This window comes from Balaenoptera musculus, chromosome 2 (assembly GCF_009873245.2).
Source record: "Balaenoptera musculus isolate JJ_BM4_2016_0621 chromosome 2, mBalMus1.pri.v3, whole genome shotgun sequence".
Taxonomy (NCBI): domain Eukaryota; kingdom Metazoa; phylum Chordata; class Mammalia; order Artiodactyla; family Balaenopteridae; genus Balaenoptera; species Balaenoptera musculus.
Genome location: NC_045786.1, coordinates 82,232,902 through 82,246,364, shown reverse-complemented (window position 1 = coordinate 82,246,364; position 13,463 = coordinate 82,232,902). Strand labels below are relative to the sequence as shown.

Genomic DNA, 13,463 nt, shown 5'->3' with positions numbered 1-13,463 from the left:
TATGCTACCTTTTGTGTAAAAGATGAAGAGGTAAAAAAGACTATTGTCATATATGACTACATAAGCATGAAACTCTAGAGAAAAAACAAAAATAACAGTGGTTACACATGGGGTTGGAGTGAGACTGAGACTGATCTTCAAAGTGCTTGTGTGTGTGTGTGTGTGTATTTTAATTTTGAACCAAATAAATGTATTAGTTATTTTTAAAGGTTAAAGCTGAAAAATAAGTTGACTAAATGACTATACAGATTAAAATACAACCGATTCATTTGTAAAAGTTAAAGTCAGCAGATTTGTAAAAAGCGAGTCTTTGCCTTTCATCTTTTAAGTCTAAACAATTTGTTGAAAAATATTAGAATGTTCAGATTATGTATTATTCAAGGTTAAGAACAACAATGATGGACCAGAATCTGCATTTTCTGACTTCTGAAACATTCACTGCTCAGGTGTGTGACATACATAAAATACATTTAAAGTTTAATGATGTCCATAAAATACCTGTAAAGCTTAAATGGGTGTGTTTGTTAGCATAATTCATGAAGTCAAAACACTCACCTCGTTCTGAATGAAGAGGAATAGAAGTTCTGTGACACTCAGTAAATCCAGCATGAGAACTCACATGTTTCAGAGTGTTTTCAGAAGGAATATCATTCTGCATATTGTACATATAGACAATTTTAAAACAATTGAACTAAATTTCAAATCATTGCTCTAAGTAGTATAAGAGCCTCTGGATCTCTTTAGTTCAATATGCTTTAATCTACCTGGACTCCAAAGGGTATATTACAAATTACAGTTATTTTCTTCAATGTCAATTTCAAAAACTGCCATCAAAACACCCTACTTGCTTATTATTCATAAATCCATCTGAATGAATCCTTTTTCATAGCAATACAAGTTCATTTAAAAAATTGGAGGAAAATAGGAAACTATAGGGAAAATAATAAAACATTTATCAATTCACCTTAAAAAGAAAAAAACTACTATTTTACACTAAAATTGAAACAGCAATACTTTCTTCTTTGGAGAGTAAAGAAGTGGAGGGGAAATTTATTTTGGGGAGTTTTGGTAGCTTTCTTATTGCTTTGTATAAGCTATTTGTATAACAAAGATCTATCTGATCATTATTTGTCAAATTTCAATTTTTTTCAGATTTGTTTTATCTATGCTTTATATTTTTAGGTACTCATCTCTTTACATCCTTCCCTTAATATTTGTTTAAAAAGCCCTGCTGGCTTTACTGACTTAATATTTCTGTTTTCTTAAGTTTTTTTATACTTTGAATTTTTATATTTAAATCCAGAATTCATCTGAGCTTATGAAGTGATATGAAACAGACGTTTCCAAATTTCTACCCAGGTGTCCAATTTTTGTGTTTACTGACAAAGCATTCCTTTTCTCATCAATTTCTAATCCAACTCTTATTAAATTTGTATTTGTAGAAGGGTTATTTTGGAGTCACCAAAATGTTTCACTAAATATTCATGTTTCAATTGTACCACCTGTATAGATATTTTAGTATCTAACAACTAATTCTCCCCCATTTTCTTCTTTTTACCTATTCGTTTTCCCAGATGAACTAATGAAATTCATTAAAGTAATGCGGAAGATCTGATACCTTCACGCTGTTTCTTCTTTTCAGCTATACACAGGTCATACTACCATGTAACTTTAAAATATTTCCAAACCTCTACCACCCCTCAGAAACAATGAGTTTTAAAATGTTACTACCACAATAAGCTATTACTTTCATTAAATAAATTTAACTTACACATCTCAAGAAAATTAAGTTTTTCTACCTTTGATGTTTCACATTCTTCACATTACAGCTGATTTATTGATATATAGCCAAGCAAAAAGTGCTAACCTTTTTCCTACTGTCACAAGGCAACTCTGATTTCCTTTCTGATTTTAGTTGTTCCTTTTGGAACCAGTTCTAGCTATTTCTTGATTGTTTTACTTAAGTACTTTCCTTGATATATACTCTTTGATGCAATGACACATCAATTTCATAGAACCATCTTTGACAGAAATTCTAGTGTGGGACTGATGAGTGGGCTTCGAGGTATTTGTAAAACTCTATATTTTAAAAGAAAAAAATTTGTATATGTGCATTTGCCTGGGAAGGTGGTCTGTAGTTTTCATTACATTTTCAAAGGGATGTATAACCCACAAATGTTCAAGAACTCAAAACCTCTAACCATCACGAGCTAGAGCTCATTATTCTATTATTATAGTTCTTTTCCTCTAAGTGAAGTACTCACAGTTGTTAAATTTAAAACATAGCCACCATTTTTCTTCCCATTCACAGAAACTTGTTATTTCTTCTTGTTTTTACCAGGAAGTTATTTGCTCACTTAAAAACTTTCAGCATACTCCTGTTTTAAGTTCATTTAATAGGTTCATTGTTAAAAGGTGCAATCTGTGGGGAAACCCTAACATCTACCATTTACCATTAGGAAATGTCCATTTATTATAAATGATTTCCCACCATATATCAAGTGCTTCACAACAGCAAAATGCCATCAGAGTGTCGTGACAAATTCCTTCAACTGCTGTTGTGACACCTTGTTAAAGATACCTTAAAAGTTCAATGAAATATAAATTAGATAATTAACAGCCTAAGTCAGGGTAACTATAACTAAGGATTGAGAAAAGTAGAGACACTAAAAAAGTATTTAGGAAGCAAAACCAAGTAGACTTGGCCATTGACCGGAAGGGAGAAGTAAGAGTGCAAGTTTGTCCTGGTAAACTAGGATGCTGATGCTATTAACAGAGGTAGGAAATACAGGAGGAAAAGAAATATGTCTGCTGAGCGGGTAGATGATGGTGAATTTGAGGTTTTGACATGATGAGTTTGACAACTCTAAGACTGCTAGTTAGCAGTTCTAACTGCTAGTTAGCACTTCTAACCTTTTACTGTGGTGTCATGTCAATTCTCTAAGTCAGAATCACTCCAAAGATTTACTTTCTCCATATCCATTCCCAGCCCTCAGAATTTTCCTGGCTAAAATTCAAGTGTACAGGTTTAGAGTCAAACTTGGGGTCAAATGCCACTTAGGCACTAATGCCCCTATTACTAAGTTGTTGTTTTTTTTTTAAAGACAATCAGATGTATTTATTTATTTATTTATTTATGGCTGTGTTGGGTCTTCGTTTCTGTGCGAGGGCTTTCTCTAGTTGTGGCAAGTGGGGGCCACTCTTCATCGCGGTGCGTGGGCCTCTCACTATCGCGGCCTCTCCCGCTGCGGAGCACAGGCTCCAGACGCGCAGGCTCAGTAATTCTGGCTCACGGGCCCAGTTGCTCCGCGGCATGTGGGATCTTCCCAGACCAGGGCTCAAACCCGTGTCCCCTGCATTGGCAGGCAGATTCTCAACCACTGCGCCACCAGGGAAGCCCTATTACTAAGTTTTATTACTAACTGCTAAAAGGTATCAATAACTATCTCTAAAATTCTAGGATACCAAGTACCCAACTATAAAATTTAAACATTTAAAAAATTACTTTCACTAATAAAAAGTGAACAAATATACTACCCAAATTATCATGTACATCTCTCTTGAACAACTAATTATACTATAAGGAAGGACTAAATTAAGAGGCACTGGGCTCTCTTACACTGACACAAATGGACTCTACAATTGAGCAACATAACATACTGGGTCCATATTTTTAATTAAAGGGTATTTGCATATAGGAGAAAGAGAGTGTGATAAGAAATTTTATTAAACTTAAATAATTCCAAATTACAAAAAAACTCTTAAAAGTTACGAAGGTCCATAAAACACTTCATTTACTGTAAAATACACTTCAGTTAAAACCTTTTCAAGAAAAACCCCATATGGAATGTAGACATATCATGTCTACATTTTAAGAATTATAAAACCAACTCTGGTAGAGCTTTGTCAGTTCTTCTTTCTACTTATTACTTTTTCTCATTCGTTTCTTCTTCCCTTGTTTTTCATCATCATGTGGCAGCTAATGCTACCTAAATGCATTCAACCTATTTATTTAGTTTTCTCCTTCTCTGTAAGGCATCATATATAATGGAAAATTCAGACCTTTAGAAGTATGTCACAGAATTAAAATGGTTAGAATACATCATACAAATTATAGTCTTATGTTAAGTTTATCTTACCTACTTCCTCTATCTAAATGTATATGTATATTTTAAGTTAACTTTTTTTTTTAAAATAAATTTATTTATTTATTTATTTATTTATGGCTGTGTTGGGTCTTCGTTTCTGTGCGAGGGCTTTCTCTAGTTGTGGCAAGCGGGGGCCACTCTTCATCGCAGTGCGCGGGCCTCTCACTGTTGCGGCCTCTCCCGTTGCGGAGCACAGGCTCCAGATGCGCAGGCTCAGTAGTTGTGGCTTACGGGCCTAGCCGCTCCGCGGCACGTGGGATCTTCCCGGACCAGGGCATGAACCCGTGTCCCCTGCATTGGCAGGCGGATTCTTAACCACTGCGCCACCAGGGAAGCCCTAAGTTAAGTTTTTGACTCCCACAAGTAAGAGACTTTACCTGATATTTAGGCATCTTTGAATACTCCATAATCGTATTTCTTACATCATTCTGATGGTCTTATTTGAGGTAAGAGATACAAACTTAAAGGCAAATATGGAAAGAAAGGGACCTCCTGGAATCACTACATCTCAATTTCCATATAGTCACCAATTCAATCCAAAGTTAACAAAATCTAGTTAATAGACATTAAATTAAATTATTCACTTTAGTACAATAGTTCAATCAAAATGTATGCTATTAAAAATACAAATGTTGGGGAATTACTGGCGGTCCAGTGGTTAGGACTCTGCGCTTTTACTACCAAGCGCGCAGGTTCAATCCCTGGTCAGGGAACTGAGATCTTGCAAGCTGAGTGGCACGGCCCAAAAAAAAAAAAGTTGGTATTTATATTACAAAAAATGCACTTGAGTCTACCTTTTAGATGTAGGGTAATAAGTAACATGTCCTGACAGCAATTTCACAATTAACTATAGATCATATGAGAAATAATCATTTATAAAAGCTTATATCATTATCATTTCCTTGGCTTTAGTTTTAGGAAAAACTTTATTTCCGTTGTATTTATCACTTGATCATTTCCACAACTTAAGTTCTTAAGGGATGGAGAAGCTTAATTAGCACTTTTCCAAGTCTTCTTAATTATCTTGATGTAGCTGTTATTACCCTTAAAGCTCAAATTAGTTATTGGTAATTTATGAAAGCAACAGTTAAGAAATAAAAATTTTCAGCCAGGAAACACACCTTTCTGCTAGTTGTTCTGTACACTTTAAAACTCATTTAACCAACATTTATTGAACATCTTACACTTGCACGCGATACTGTAGTTACTGGCATATTCAGCTTTTCATTGCTAGACCACAGGGTCCTTGAGAAGCAGGGTTATATTCTAATGAATTTTGGGGCCTGGGAAAGAGTTGAGCTCAATGAGTAGTCCGTGGAAATCATACAGGGAGAAGCATTTTTTAAGAGAAATGTTAAATAGGTGATTTTTTAACTTCAGTTAAAAAATGCAAGCTATTTGTACATTTTTTCATATTCCTCAACTGTTTTTTCTTTTTTTCAAATTGTGTATAAGCTTCAAATATTTGGAACTCTCATGTTGATGATGGTTTCTGCTAACACTGTATTTTTCCTGAAAAATATGTTTAATTCTATTTTGAACTAAACTCCAAAATAGCAAAATAATCGCACTGCTATAAGGATTTACTTACGGATAATATTTCTTTTATCTTGTTTGACGTTTCTTTAAACCTCTGTAAATCCATGCTATCTCTGTGTCCTTAAAAAAGAAAAAAAAAACGATTACAACAAAAAATACTTGTTTTTTTTTTTAATTCTATCAAAATAATGTCATTGCCTAGTCTATTCAAACAAGTGACGTATGTTGTCTTGTAAGTAGTTTTGATGGCTCTGAAGTTTCCTGTAGCTTTCCTGATAAATACTGAAAATAGGTGTCAAAAAGCTGGAGAAGATGAGTAGTTCAAGTTTACAGTAACAGGATCCTAAAAGAATCCAACATGTGATATGAAGTGAACTGCTTGAAATTTAGAAGAGGGGGAGCAATCATTTTTACTCTCAATAAAAAAAAGCATTGTATATATTTATTATACATATATACATATTACATATAAATATAGACATCAAACATATAGATATCTATATCTACATATCCATACCACTGGCAATATATTAACAAACAGACTAAAATATGTTTTTTAAAAATAAACTGGGATAGATTTTATGTAGGAAAAGTTGTCTCTATAAACCCACAGTGAACTCACATAGCCTAGCAGTAGAGATCAGCATGCTCAGTACCTAGATAATCCATGGGGTTGGCCCTAATTGTGGAGATATTTACATAGACATAACATTCTGTGAACCATCTCTATACGTGTTCCGTGACTAGGTAAATTCCTAGGCTGGGAAGGCTCATGTAAGTGTTAAAGACAAGGTTAGGAAGCCACCTGAAGGAAAAATTCAAACTTGAAGAGACAGAGGGCCTTCTTCAAACCTTGGAACATTCTGGTTATGTCCACGAACAACCCAAGTTGTTTTCTAAGAATTCTTTGTTAAATACTTTTATCTTTAATAATCTAAGAGGAAGGCTGTTAGAACACTATATTTTACAAATATTTGGGGCTTAGCTAGCTCTACAAAGCATTCCCTCTTCACCTTTTCCTTCCACGTGGCATAATGTCAACATTTAAATAACAAAACATCATCATTAAAAACAAAACAAATGAAACCTTAAACATACAAACCACAATATTAGTTCTTTCTTTTTGCCTTCACTGCCAAGCTTTTAAGAGTCGCCCCCCCAGTCACTCTCTACATTCACTCCTCCCATTTGTACTTTATTTCACTATAATCAGGCTTCTTCCTCTATCACATCCTTCACTGAAACAGTTTTCACCAATGTTATTAACATGTTATCATTGCCAAAATAAATATATTTTCAGTCCTTATTTTACTTGAGGTGAGGTATAAGAATGAATCATTCCTGGGCTTCCCTGGTGGCGCAGTGGTTGAGAATCTGCCTGCCAATGCAGGCAACACGGGTTCGAGCCCTGGTCTGGGAAGATCCCACATGCCGCGGAGCAACTAGGCCCGTGAGCCACAACTACTGAGCCTGCGCGTCTGGAGCCTATGCTCCGCAACAAGAGAGGCCGCGAAAGTGAGAGGCCCGCGCACCATGATGAAGAGTAGCCCCCACTCGCCGCAACTAGAGAAAGCCCTCGCACAGAAACAAAGACCCAACACAGCCAAAAATAAATAAATAAATAAATACAAATTAAAAAAAAAAAAGAATGAATCATTCCTTTCTGAAGTGATCTCTGGGTATATACTCTCTGGGTATATAAATGGGTTGACCATAAATACTCATTTTCCAAGTAGAGTCTTGGCTTTCCCTATTATCCTAATGTAAATATTAGTAACACACCCTTTCACTCTCAAAAGTGTACTGGTTTGGATGAAAAACTATATGGTCAGCCTATTTATAAAACACTGCTCTTTTCCAGTTACTTCTAGCCTCCCCTATACCTTTGTCTTGCAACACTTACAAATCACTCAAGTTCTTTCAACAAAAGTTGATCAAATTCAAGAGACTATGCTTAAATTCAAAAGACAGAGTCCAAATAAGTTTTCCATACAATTGTTATTATAGTAAGTTGCACCAAAGAGGTATGTGCTAATATAACTAGTATAGCCCAATTCAACCTACTTCCCTGACTTCTGACTCCTTAAAAAATTTTTAGAACTATACTCTATGAAAAGGTAGTCCACTTGTCACACAAGTACATGATTTCAATAATTAGCAATTTATTTTTATTTCTAAGGTGATAATTAAAAAATAAATAATGCTGATGTACAAGTATCAGTTTGCCAAACTTACCTACAAATGCTCCAAATTCTACATTATCTCCTTCTGCAGCTTTAGAACAAACAGTTTCTTGATCTTTGGTTATAGTTTCCAAGTGGCTTTTGCAACTTGGCTGGGATGGTGTACTAACAAAAAATTTGGTTGGTGGGGATGATACATGTGGTATGCTATTAGATGAACTGCCTGATTTTTGATTTTTACTAAACATTTTTAAGGTTTCTACTCCATGTTGTCTCTGTCGCAGTTCTGGAGGAGAGACAGCACTTGGGAATAAGGCACCACAAGAGGAACCAGCCTCTGGAAAATTGAATTCTTTTCTCTGGGGTATTACAGGTAAATCCTGACCAGATATGTTAGATTGGGAATCTTTTTCATCTTTCATAAAAATATTACAAAGAAAAGGATTATTACTTTCAAGACCACCTTGAGGAAGAGAGGAGCTAAGTGTATTTACAACACTGTGCTTTTTCCACACAGAAGGTCTTACAGGACCATCATCAATAAGGTTTTGAGCCAAATGTTTGGAAATGCTCAATTCTCGTGTGATTTCATTGTGAACTTTGCTAGCTTCTGAAGCTTTCTGGGCAGTGAGTGTTTTTAATGTATCTACAGTCAGGGCTGAAAGATCTTGCAAATGGCCAATTTGAGAATCTAATGATTGTAATGATCTTTTGATATAGTTGACGCGATCTCCAACTTCTTTAATCTGAATGGACATCTGTTCCACTCTGTAAGGGAAACACAGGAGTTTTACAAATGTTAAAAATTAATGGTTTTGAAATATCCGCCTGCCAATGCAGGGGACACAGGTTCGATCCCTGGTCAGGTAACTAAGATCCCACGTGCTGTGGGGCAACTAAGCCTGCGTGCTGCAACTACTGAGCCCACAAGCTCTGGAGCCCACGCGCCACGACTAGAGAGCCCACGCGCCACGACTAGAGAGCCCACGCACCACAACAACTGAGCCCGCACACTCTGGAGCCTGCACGCCCCGGAGCCCACACGCCCCAACTAGAAAGAAGCCCACATGCCACAACTAGGCAGAAGCCTGCACACTGCAAAGAAGAGTCCCCGTGCTGCAACTAAGACCCAACACGGCCAAAAATAAATAAATAAATAATTAATTTAAAAAAGAAGGATCAAGTGCTAATCCTATTATAATAAAAATATAAGATTTTAAAACACACTTTTGTACCATAGGCTATTTATTCCCCCATCAGAGTAACACAAAACTGTGTATTCAGCTACATACACATAAACTACTATTACCATTATTGTACCTACACAAATACCATATACTTTTAGAACGTAGCAAAACTAACGGAAAGAAACATGTTTTAAAACAATTAAGACAGTTTAACTTTTCTCCACCAACTCTTTTCTGCTCTCTGTAACAAGGGTCAAAAAACAATTAAGAGACTGACTTACTGACTTACATGAAGCCTTAGAAGTAAAGAACTGAATTGTCTCCCAATATATTATGTAAAACCATTACTAAACTTACTTGTTTGACAAACATAAATTGAACAATGACCATGTGTAAGAGACATAACTAACAGAACCCACTCTGACATAAAATCAGTTAAAATTAAAGAGTTTCTGAACCTTTCAAAAGTGACACGAATTCTCTCTTCACTCCCAGAATGGAATTTGTCATCTTTTTCATTAAAATACATCTCAACACACTGCTCTTCAAAATCATGAAGTTTCTTTTGATCTTCTTCTGTTAAAAAAAGTTCTAAGGAGGGAAAAGAAAAAAAAAAATCAACAGAGACATAGAGAAAAACTTTAGCTCATGAGTTTTATGTTATTTAGAGCTCATAAGGCTATGTAAATCATCTGCAATTTTTTTTCTCTTTTTACTGGTGTGTTTCTAAAGCCCTAAACAAGTATTTCTACTTCTTTCTTCACTCACAGTGTGATGCTGGAAGAATAGTTTCCAGTACTTCCTCCTTTTCCTATAAAATACCCTTCCCCATCTCTCTCTCACACCTCTCCTTCGCATACCTAGGTAGAAGAATATAAGAAATGATTTGGTAGAATAAAAAGCCACTGTAAAATTTTAGGCAGAGTTTATTACGTCTCACGTAGTATACAGAATGTACTAAAAGTGTTATTGCTTACACAGCAGTCAAAATGGTTTGTAGAACAGCAAGTGTTATTATGGTTTACACTAGCATTTTAACAAAACCGAATTGAGATGCCATACCAAAAAGGAAGTTTAATACTAAATTTACTTTTATAGATAACCATATTGCACTTTAAATTCTTTTACGTTTAGGCAAATTCAACAAAAGCCTTTACAATAACATTAACCAGTTAAGTCTTCTGAATAAAATTAATACTTAGCTTTCAGGGACTTCCCTGGTGGCGCAATGGTTAAGAATCTATCTGCCAATGCAGGGGACACAGGTTCGAGCCCTGGTCCGGGAAGATCCCACATGCCGCGGAGCAACTAAGCCCGTGCGCCACAACTACTGAGCCTGCCCTCTAGAGCCCGCGTGCCGAGAGCCCGTGCTCCACAACAAGAGAAGCCACCACAATGAGAAGCCCGCGCACCGCAACAAAGAGTAGCCCCACTTCACCGCAACTAGAGAAAGCCCGCGTGCAGCAACGAAGACCCAATGCAGCCAAAGAAAAATAAATAAATAAATTTATTTATTTAAAAAAAATACTTAGCTTTCAGTGTAATACTGATAAGTGATAAAATAAAAACATTTGCCTTAATATATTTTACTTACTTGGTCCAGCCGAAGTCTTGTCTTTTTTTCTTCTTTTACATATGCAGCAAAACAGAGAAACTATATGGCTGAGAATGATAAGTGGTGGAGGCAGAACTGGTTTCTCATGATAAGCCATAATAAAATGATAACGTTGGTACTTCCATACAATATTGGAAATTGCCTTCACTTGTAAATACACATTGCTTGAATAACAAAGAATAAAAATAAACAAACTTAGCTAATCACATTTTAAAGTTTTAAATACTAAAATTTTATTGTAATTCTGCTCTAAACAAGGATTCAAAGAAGTACCCCACCATAAACAAGACTAAAAGGCAAATGCGAAACTGGAAAAAAATACATGCAATAGTATAAGGCAAAGTTTGATATTGTTGAGGGTCTTAATTATAAACTCCCAGAAAAATGGGCAGAAAATATGATTTTAAGCTTTTAAAATTATATATAAATGACAAAAACAGAAGAAAATATTCAACCTGAGTAGTAACAAAATAAGTGCAAATAAAAACAAGACTCTTATGTACTGTCAAATTAGCAACCATTAAAAAGATAATACCTACTGTTAGCAGAGATTTGGAGACACAGGCCTATTTTGACTTAAATAGAAGAAGTCTGAAATATACATATATTGAATAGTTCTACTTTTAGGAAAACACTCTAAGGAAATACATAAGGATTAATAAAAAATTTAACCACAATGTGGTTTTGGGGAACAAAAAATTATAAACAATCGAATGGAGCAATATAACATATTGGCTTAAAAATTACAGTCTATATCATGGAATACGAGGTAGTCATTAAAAAACTGGAGAGGGATATTTATTAATGTAGGATAATATTCATGTTTTGCTTAGTTAAAAACAGTATACAGAATATAAGAACATTATTTTTGAAAAGAAAAAGTGGTTCATATATACAAAAGATAAAAAGGATGTATACCAAAATACTAAGAATGGGATTACTGAAGAATTTTCTATTTGCCTTTCTGTTTTGTATACTGCATATGTATTCCCTGGCCACCTTGTAATAAATACCAAATAAAGATTAAATTTATAAAAAAAACTGCATGTTGAAAGATAGAGTCTCAAATTTAGAATTAATTTGATTTTGAAAATGCATGCTTTCTTATTTGTAATTTTCAAAAATAATTTTTAGTAGTTTAAGCCTCAATAAAATCTTTATATTTTAAATTTTGTATAGTTCCTTCAAAAAGAGAACTATATATTAAATGATCTCATTACAATAAGCAACCAAATAAAATTCTTACTTGAAAAATGCAATAAGAAGATTGACCATAATGATATACTGTACAAAGAGGTAGACTGCTTGAAGAAATGGAGTCAACCATGTCCCAGGACCACAGATTTCAGTGATACTGGAATCCTTTGCACAAACTTGAGAAAGAAAAAAAAAAAAATTAAAACAGTAATTTACCAGTTACTGCTTCTAGTCAATATTTGTGTAGGTTTGTTTGAAGGAAGTTTTGATTATGTACATATCTGTTTCACAGATTCTAGCAAAAGCTTCTGGGCAGGCAGCCATACAAACACCAACTTAACAGTATTCCAAAAGAGAAGAATTTTGTGAAGGATGTGGGTACTATTCTACGACTCTACTCCATACAAGGAAGTGTATTTCTGTATTATGTCTACCCTCCAAGGTAGGGTTTAGCCAGAGGAGCATTAAGAAGAATAAAACTCCCAGATTCAGCCACACATTTCTATAAGAAAAATAACTGAACCAGAAAAGAGTATGATAAACTCATAGTAAATTTACAAACATAATGATTACTGACTTTAGCTTATTAGGCCACAAAGGAGGGTTGAAGGAATGGTTAAAGTGCCTCTTAAATATACAATGAATAGATCTGAATTCCTTGCATTTCATTGCCTCCATCTGGAATGTTTCTGAAGCCATAACACAGCTGAATTAAGGAAGGGAAGAGCTTTAATACCCACCACAGAGTTATGAGGAATAAAGTAAAATAAATTCAAGTAGGGCCAGGATTTGAATTAAATAATCTTGAACTAGTGACAAGTTTTATACAAATCTTTATAATACACTTAGCACCTGGTGTTTTGTAAGCATTTAAAAAATATACATCATTGAAATTCTCATCATGGCTGTATCATTCCTTTCACATAAAATGGTTTTACGAGCAAACTGATGCATAAGGTCCTTTCACTCCTAAAAAATTTTATGAATCTATTTCCACTCTATTCAGATTAGTATGATGAAGCAAATACCCAAGAAAGAGAATGCAGGAGAGTGAAAAACTACATCCAATGCGTTATAACTAAACTAGAGCCACATAAGAAAAAGCAGACGATAAAAACCTGGAAATGACACTAAACAGGAAGCCATTAAACACAAAATTTTACCAGGCTGGTAAAACCTCACTGTTTTAACCAACATCTCATAACAACTGATGACTACTATGTGACCATCCCCTGATCTAATCACCTATAAATAGGTGGGTAAGGAGCAACACAGAATGGGGGTGATGGAGGAGTAAAGTTAAGATGCGAGAGAGAGAGCAAGAGAGAACATGAGCAAACTAACAAAATAAAGATTCTATAACTCAATGCGAAGGTCAGAAGAACATCCTTGAAAGCTGGCAGTATCAACTATGTTCACAATTTATCTAGCCTTTTTAACTAAAACAATAGAATAGCTTTATGCAGAGAATGTATTCAGGGTTGAATTTTACAATTCAAGAGTATATACAATCCAACTAATCAATGTAATTCCATTACCCCTGCCCTGTTTAGAGACAGGCAGACTGAAGCCAATTTGAGCTAATGAGATTAAA

The 13,463-nt window shown here is 34.9% G+C and overlaps 1 protein-coding gene across 2 annotated transcripts in view; it reads right to left on the bottom strand.

Moving 5' to 3' along the window:
- The window catches only part of TRPM7 (transient receptor potential cation channel subfamily M member 7), a 118,863-nt gene that overhangs the window by 23,851 nt on the left and 81,549 nt on the right, over positions 1 to 13,463 (bottom strand). For both annotated transcript variants that reach the window (XM_036841909.1, XM_036841908.1), the window contains exons 23-28: positions 11,919 to 12,045; positions 10,652 to 10,836; positions 9,516 to 9,648; positions 7,923 to 8,638; positions 5,740 to 5,807; positions 556 to 652 (exon numbers count right to left, since the gene is read on the bottom strand). In XM_036841909.1, the coding sequence (XP_036697804.1) occupies positions 556 to 652; positions 5,740 to 5,807; positions 7,923 to 8,638; positions 9,516 to 9,648; positions 10,652 to 10,836; positions 11,919 to 12,045 (1,326 nt within the window). The remainder of the gene's footprint in view (positions 1 to 555; positions 653 to 5,739; positions 5,808 to 7,922; positions 8,639 to 9,515; positions 9,649 to 10,651; positions 10,837 to 11,918; positions 12,046 to 13,463) is intronic.